At 54.1% G+C, this 8,052-nt stretch overlaps 1 protein-coding gene across 1 annotated transcript in view; it reads right to left on the bottom strand.

Moving 5' to 3' along the window:
- Positions 1–7,802, bottom strand: part of LOC104272735 (hydrocephalus-inducing protein homolog) — a gene marked incomplete at both ends in the record, with an annotated part of 23,147 nt that extends 15,345 nt beyond the window's left edge. Inside the window, 11 exons of the mRNA XM_009867809.1 lie at positions 268–440; positions 545–704; positions 1,995–2,114; positions 2,342–2,524; positions 2,681–2,877; positions 3,313–3,522; positions 4,002–4,607; positions 5,325–5,487; positions 6,634–6,775; positions 7,219–7,402; positions 7,650–7,802. Of these exons, the coding sequence (XP_009866111.1) occupies positions 268–440; positions 545–704; positions 1,995–2,114; positions 2,342–2,524; positions 2,681–2,877; positions 3,313–3,522; positions 4,002–4,607; positions 5,325–5,487; positions 6,634–6,775; positions 7,219–7,402; positions 7,650–7,802 (2,291 nt within the window). The remainder of the gene's footprint in view (positions 1–267; positions 441–544; positions 705–1,994; positions 2,115–2,341; positions 2,525–2,680; positions 2,878–3,312; positions 3,523–4,001; positions 4,608–5,324; positions 5,488–6,633; positions 6,776–7,218; positions 7,403–7,649) is intronic.
- Between the last annotated feature and the right edge of the window lie 250 nt (positions 7,803–8,052).

The following is an 8,052-nucleotide window of genomic DNA, read 5'->3' as shown; positions in this document are numbered from 1 at the left end:
AGGAGGATTCTTGGCCCAGCTTTGGAGAAAGGAGGAGCCTAGCCCAGCCTTGGAGAAACGAGGATTCTTAGCCCAGCCTTGGAGAAAGGAGGATTCTTAGCCCAGCCTTGGAGAAAGGAGGATGTTAGCCCAGCCTTGGAGAAAGGAGGATGTTAGCCCAGCCTTGGAGAAAGGAGGATACTAGCCCAGCCTTCGACCCGAGCGGCCACGCAGGCAGCACGAGAAGCTGAAGGGGAGCTCGCTGACACCTCTCGCAGGATGACTGACCTGTGCAGGAGCACCTTGTTGAAATTCAGCTGCCTGGGGCTGACCCCCAGCTCTACCTGCACCCCTTGGCAGCACAGCCGGAAAACCACCGGCTCAGGGTTCTCCTCAATGCAGCACACCAGGTTGTCTTCCACGAGGCCGGCCGAGGTGGGGTACGCCCAAAGGCTCAGCTCCTAGCTCCGTCCCCGCAAAAAAAAGAGAAGAAAAAGCCGTTGTTGAGCAGGAGGAACAGCTCGTGGGCACTTCTGGTGCTCGCCCTACCTGCCCCACGTCCTACCTGCCTCTCGTAGGGTTTCAGCCTCATGCTGGGAGGCTCCAAAAGGAACGTGTCGCCTTTGCGATCGTGCTCGAAGAAGAAACGCACTGCCACTTCCAAGGGGGTGACGTTGAGGATGGTGATCTTCTCGCAGTTGCTGGGATACTGCAGTGCCTTGTACCTGTCCACAAGAGGGGGAAAAACGCTGCAGAGGAGACCTTTGCCTCGACCACACGTGGAAGAAAGCGCCGTGCCCCAGCAGCAGGAGGAAGATCAGGGTCTAACAAACGGGCTAAGAAAAGGGATCGCTGTCAGAGCCACGTTGCACGGTCCGTGTGTTCATCCTTGGTGCCTCCACCCCAGGAGTGTGATGATGCACAGGCCACTTAAAGAGCTTTTATAAAAAACAGAAATTCAAAGGCACTGGAAAAATAAAAGTATGCCAGGCACGGGGGTTCTTCCCCTTTCTTTGTTGGGTTTCCTTCCCTGCAGGGTATAAAGAAATGCTTTTTGAAAAGAGGTTTTAAAAATAGTTGAGCTTATTTCTTTCAAAAAAAAAGATCTGAGACTTGCCTTGGATTAGCTGAAAGTCTAGAGGGAAGGAAATGAAAAGGATTCGTTCCCTATAGGAATGCTATATTTAACAGATGGCCCTTCTCTCAAGTGTGAAGCAGAATTTGGAGTTAAAGGGTTAAAAAAGCAAACAGAAACCCCAGACCATTCATAAGCCTGGCAAAAGAGCCTCTTTCAGTTTTTAAACTGTTTTGATTTAATTGCCTTGGGTTGTCAAAATACCACTAGCTCTCCCACAAAAACAAGAACTTCATTTCTAATATTAAAAAATAAAAAGAGCGTGATGTTAAAAATAGAAATATGCCAGCAGCTACAATGACCTTTTTTTTAGGCAGGCTTTATCCAGCAGTGAGAATCAGGAAAAAGTAATTCCCATTTTTATTTGCTCTGCAGGTCTCACCCCCCTTGGCAGGTCAAATCATAAAGTCTTACTAATATTACAGATAAATGAATGGTTTACAAAACCACCAGCAGAATAATTGCTCGTTCAATCTACCCATAGAACTCGAAGCACTTAAACAAAACCCCAAAAAACTCATTTCATAGGTGGCAGAGAAAGGGCACAAGTTGCCCCAAGGCAAGGATAGAGGTTGGACTCAGTCTTGAAGGTCTCTTCCAACCCAAACTGTTCCATGACTCTAAGACACCTCTTGGCTCTGGGGTCACCAAGGCACCAGGTAGGAAGATCAGCTCCATCTCTCCCCAGCTCCCCCAGGACTCAGGTGCCGCTTATCTGCTCAAGTTTCCACGGTCCTTCAACCCCACAGTTCTCCCACATCTCTGCCTGGGATTCTGCCATGGGCACAGTGTGTCTCCAAGACCCTGGAGATCCCATCCTGCCACCTCGCTCCGTGCAGGCAGCACCTGGGGATGCTCGCTCGGGCTGGGGAGCACGTACCTGTCTCTTGACTTCCCACACAGCAGCGGTCCAAAGTGGAAGACACCCGTGTTCATGATGTACTTCTTGAAGATGATGTCCTCATCCGTTTTGCTCCTCCTCCGGTGAGGAAACACCAGCCTGGGCAGAGAAAATGGGGAATGAAGAGCTGTGAGATGTAGAAAATCTGGTTAGAGAGCCACAGCCCTTGGTGGTGGTGGAGGTACCAGTACTGGTTCCCAGCTCCAAGCATGCTGGGCAGCTCAGGCAGCACGTCCTGCCCTGGCCAGAAGGTCTCTGGGGGTTCAAGAGCAGCCCTGGCTCTGCGTTTGAGAGGAGCAGAGCAGGTTTCCACGGACCAGCCTTACCGTGGGTCCTGGCTGATGGTGGGATAGATGGAGGTGCCCCTGCAGTGCAGCTGGTACAGGCGGTTTGTCCCCAGGATCTCAAAATGCAGCGTCTGATCGAACTGGCCCGGCACCGTGGAGCTGAAATGGACCTTCAGCTCCACCTCACCCTTGGCAGGCACTATCCACCGGCAGCTGCTCAGCCTGACAATTAAAGAGCAAACCAGACAAGGATGAGGCTCATGGACTCGCCACCCCATGGAGGCACCGGCAGAGGGTCCCTGTGGAGCTGGGGGTGAAGGACCTGCTTTGGCAAGATGTCCTTGAAGCAGAGGGACCACCTTCTCCCTCGCAGCTCACCTGACGGGTCTCGCCGGGGCTGGGGTTGCATCCCCTTCACTTTGGGGCATCTCGGGGGAACACGTGCGCGCTGCCGTGCCGCGGGGACTTCTCCTGGCCCAGCTGGAGCTCCTCTTCTCCTTCCCAGCCTTCCGGCTGCCCGTGGCTTTCTCCTTCCTCGACTGGCTCCTGGTTGGGGTGACTCGCTCCTCTGAGGTCTTCACACCAAGGGAAGAGACAAAAAGGTGAGAGGAGAGGTGAGACCAGCCCTGAGACATCGCCCTCCTGGAAAAGAAGCTGCGGGTTTGTTAGCAACACAGGAGAGAGAATAAATAAGACAACCACATCTGCCCATAGACTTGGTCTTCCTGACTGGACTTGGTTTTGCCTACAACACCTCTCCCTGTCCAGCACCCTTCTCCTCTCCCAGGATCTTTCTCTCCCAGGAGCCTCCTCCAGCAAAGCTGAGGGGTTTAGGTGATTTTTTCCTTCTTGTCTTACAGAACTGCCCTACGGCTCAAGCAGAGCTGTCTCTTCCAGGCAGACAGAAGGGAAGCCTGCAGACACAAGGGGCCCCATCGTGCCTTTGTGGGATCCTTTCCCATCCCACCCGCTCTCTGTGCCCCCATCCAGCCCAGCCCCTGTCCTGGCACCTTTGCTGAAGGCACAGTGGGGACTTGCAGGAGACTTTCACTATCCTTCTTTTCTTCTTCCGCAGCGGCACCTCCTGGCACAACTAACATGAAGTGCTCGAGCACTTCTGGTGCAGGGGCCGTCCTCTTCTCCGGGTAGCGGATCACGGAGTAAAACGCAGTGGGGGGAATGGGAGGCCCTGAGGGACCCAGTCCCAGGTCATCCAGGATCTAAAGAATAAGAGCAAACTCTGGTTAGACTCCCATCACCTTCCCCCTCACACTTTCCTAAAGGCACTGAGCTTCTGGTCATGGCTTTTTATATTGATTGATACAGAGACAGTGCTTTTTTACGCCCAGTGGGGTGAGCAGGCTCCAGAGCCAGGACCTAGAAGTGGAATCTAGTGAGAAGTCTCTCCTCTGAGGGACTCAGCTCAAGCAAACAACAGCCAGGAGCTTCCCTCCCCTGGGACCATTTGCAACAATTTTCAGACTGGGAAACTGTGTGTGCAGACAGGATGCTTGAACAGAGAGCACTCCCTCTTTCCAGCCATCTGAGGGATGCCGAGAACCTCCCCAGCCACGTGGAGCTGTTCTGAGACATCATCAGTGGCCTGGACAAGGCTCTGTGCCGTTGTCACCCCGTGGGACACAAGGCACCAGGGCCCAGACCTCGGCAGGCTCAGCGGCTGAGCCTCGCAGGGCTTTACCTGCTCTGCCGCCGGCAGGTTGCCGCTCTCCAGGAGCTCCCTTGGCACATCTTCTGAGCTCAGCACCTGGATGTTAAAGCAGGGCACCCCGACATCCTGACCTCTGGCTGGCCCTTCTGCACCTTTCTCTTCCAGTCCAGCTAACTTGGAGTCCTCCAGAGCCTTCAGTTTTTCCAGGACCTCCTTCTCCAGCCTCTCATGACGCTCCTTCTCTCTGTCCTTCCGACTCCTGTGGCCGGATAAATGGTGGCGCTGCCCTTCTGCTGAGTGGTGCACCTCTTCTTGGTTCAGAGGGAGCAGCAGGACACCCCGAACCCTGTCCCAGAATGACAAAACATGCGTGACATCCTTCTGCGATGCCTTGTAGACCTTGAACTTCAGGGCCAAGTTCTTCTCGCTGTCACTTTCATCCTGTTTTTTGGTTTCCTCCTGCTCTGGGTCTGTGGGTTGCCCAGCTGGACTCAGTCTTGCCGGAGACAGAACCTTGCCCTGCATTTTCTTATCTTCCTTGTCCTCAGCAACAGAGTCTTGGCGCTCCTTTGCAGATCCCTTCTTAGCTACCACCTTGGCGATATCCGACCGGCTGCTGATGGATGCGTTCGTGTTCTGGGTAGAAGGAGCAGGAAGAAGCAGTGAGCACTTCAAAGCACTGACTCAAAACACTGGAGGACAATGATGATCTTTACAGTCGCTCCTCCAGCCTTCTGTGCTACGTGCTCTACAAATCCCCGTTCAGAACATAGCTGGTACCCAAGTTTAACAAAACTGAAACCAAACTCCCTAGTGCCAGATGGACGAGGAGTCCTGCAAAGCAGCTGAAAAACAGACCAGCTGCAAACCAGCTGAAAAACAGACCAGCTTCCCAACCTAAAGAGGGAACTTAAGACTCCTCCTTTCTCCTGTGCTGTCTTCTGGGCTTCTTTCTGGTGTGCTGAGCACCCCTGACATTTTGGGAAGCCTGGCTGCTAACAAGTAGCTAATGCCTGGTGGTAACTCTTGTAGGAAAAGACAGCACATCCCTGATGGACCGTGGCTCAGAGGCGTAAGCCACGTGCAGAGTGAGGAGAAAAGCCAGACTAAAACTACCGAGGGCTTCACAGTGAATGCGGGGAGTTACGAGGAGCCATGACTCCAAGGCAGCGTGATCCTCTGCCAACAAGCCCATGGGAAATGCCCACCGGCTGAAGCAGCAGCGTGATCAAACGCCGGCTCCCGTTCCCCAGCACAGCCCCGTGTGCCCCTCACCAGGTTGCCCAGCGCCGCGTGCGGCTGTTGCCTTCTCGGGGAACGGTACAGCTCAGCGCGAAGGTCCCTGGGGGTTACACTGCAAACACAACCACCCACCTGCCTGACCAGAGAATGCCTTTTCTTCGCTGAAGCGTTATCTTTCCCAAGCTCTCTCTTCCCTCGCTTAGACTTCTTCTTCAGCTCTTCTTCCTCCCGCCGGCGCTTTTCCTCCAGCTCTCGAGCCAGCCTCTTCATCTCCCTTCAGCAAGTCAAACAGAAAACAGCTTTGAGTCTCACCACCTGAGCTGGGCTCGCTGCAATCCCAGCTGGTCCTGCCCTTCGGTCGTCGACCCTGAGGCCAGGCAGAACACTTAAACCACCTCCATGGACCTCCCTCAACCGGGGGAGGCTGGGGGCATCCCAAGTGAAGAAAGACGGGAGGGGACCTCCAGGCCCAGTCAAATTTAAGCCTCATCATGAGGTCTCAGATGTGCAGCTTCTCCAACAAGGTCCACCTGGATAACTCCACCACACTGCCGAGGACTGACCCACCACGGCTCCACACGGGCGCCTGAAGCCTTGACTTCCCAGTGTTAGTGACAAATCACTAACACCTCCTTGTCCCTGCACCCACACTTTGCTTACCCATCCCTTCTGCCTGGGCACAGTCCCCTCCTTAATGAGAAGAATCGTATCAATCAGAAAGCAAAGGCAGCAGTAACTCCCCTTCTCTGGCTCTCAACCACCAGATCTCCTGCTCTAAGTCAGCCGTGACCACGGGAACTTGTGCTGCCTGTCCCAGAAATCATGATTTGAAGCAGCCCCAGCAATCTCCTCCAAGAGAAACCAACTTCAGCCTGGCCCAAAAGAAGTTCTGTGTGGCAGGTTTGCTTTAAGCAGGTCCCCCTCCCAGCCTATGCCTCCTCCTGCTTTGCTTACCAGAGCTTCTCCCAGGCTCCCTTGCTGCTGCAGCTGAAAGTGAAGCCTCAGGGACACCAGCTGGTGTCACTCAGTAAGGACCAACCCCAAAAGATCAGGGTTGCGAGGACTTCACCTGCAGCAGGACTGATATCTTAACCGACCCACACCACAACCCCTCTGGTTCGGTGAGGAAGAGGGATGAAGAAGGTGACAATCCACACGATTAACCTGGAAGCGGAGCGGCAAGGCAAGCACAGGGCCAGGGCCTAAGCCAGAGGGCTCACCCCTAAGACAGAGAGATGTTCTCATCTCACCAGAGGAAGGCTGGGAGCCAGGGAGGTGGGACTTGTCATCCTCATGTGGCTTGCAGCAGGCACTTTTGACCGTCACTCTGTCACCCCCCTGAGCTCACCCAAGGTGTCTGGAGCAGGGAAACCCTTCAGGGACACTATCCTGGGGAGTTGCCCGCGGAAGGCTTACAGACCTTTTCTTCCTCTCACGCTGGGCTTCTCGTATATGGTCATTAAACCGAGCTTTCTGCTCGTCAGTGAGGGCCTCATACTCATCCTCATCCATCTCCCAAAGACGTTCTTTCTCCCTCCTGGCAGCTTCTTCCTGCTCCCGTTCTTCAGCACAGACCAGAGAAGAAACCATTAGCGACTGCAGGCAGAGCTTGTTGTTCCACGTGAGCTGCAAAGCTCTGTCCTCACCCAGCCCATCCGCCTGCCAGAAGGTACCGGGGAGCTCATATCCCTACTCCAAAACTCAGATTATCCCCCAAACTAGCACCAGTCAACAAGTTCCTGTGCCTTGCCTGGCTTGTGGACAGCTGGCTGGTGGCTAGTTCTTGAGCCCAAGCTTTCATGTTAAGAGACAAAGTTAAGTCTTACGGCCTCAGCTCTGCTGCGTTTTAATCATCTGTGAGCTGAGTGCTGGATACACGGAGGCAGAAGGTGGAAGAATTAATGAAAACATTTCTTACAAGCTCCGCTGGTAACCCAGATACACATGGATAAGGCTGAGGACTTGAGAGAGAGGATTTGAGAGGTACAGAGAATGAGTCTCACACCTTCCTGCTCTTTTGCAGCTGCCTCCCTGGCTTTCCAAGAAGCATAATCCTGCAACAGGTTCACAAAATAGATATGAGGCCGATTTCTGACAGCTTTGAGCAGGCACAGGAGAGCAGACGCTGCGTTGCGTGCAAAGAGAGTCTCCAGGCCATCAAACACCACACCCTGGTAGCAGTCGCTCAACTGCAAATAGAGTCAAAAAGAAAGCAAAAGGCCGTTACCGCGCGCGTTGGCTCGTCAGTAAACCCAAATGTCAAAGGACACCAGGCACTGCAAGCTCTGATCTTTCCCTGTGCTCTGCCAACTAAGGGCAGCTGCAGCTTCACCCAAGAAGATCCAAGAGCAGATCCAGACCTCCTCCTCTCTGACCAGTACTCGCTGCCCGTCTCTCTGCAGCAGGAACGTATCGTTTGCCCCCAACCCCAGGTACCTGCAGCCTTTCGGAGAGGATGGCCACCAGCAAGTCGTCGGGCAGCACGCAGCTCAGGAAACCCACGTCTCCCACCGTGCTGACGCTGATGTTCAGCCGCTGCGGCACGGGGATGCAGGGAGGAGGGCAGGCGGGATGAGAATGGGACGAGTCCTGCAACAGTGAACACCAAGGGAAAAATAAACCACCCTCGGGAAAATCCCGAACAATTCCAACCACTGGGCTTGGAGCTGGGGTCTCTCACTGGGAAGAGACTGGAACCAAACTGCAGGTCCGCAGCTCCAGAGAACAACCCTGGAGGGCACAGCTCTTGGCCAGCAGTGGGTCAAGTTTGCAAGCTTCCCCAAGATAGCATCCTGCAGGTTTGGCTATTACAGAATCATAGAGAATCACAGAATGTCAG

This window comes from Apaloderma vittatum, unplaced genomic scaffold (assembly GCF_000703405.1).
Source record: "Apaloderma vittatum isolate BGI_N311 unplaced genomic scaffold, ASM70340v1 scaffold5674, whole genome shotgun sequence".
NCBI classification, from domain to species: Eukaryota; Metazoa; Chordata; class Aves; order Trogoniformes; family Trogonidae; genus Apaloderma; species Apaloderma vittatum.
Note: the sequence above shows the minus strand (reverse complement) of the source record. Positions and strands in the feature narration are given on the sequence as shown.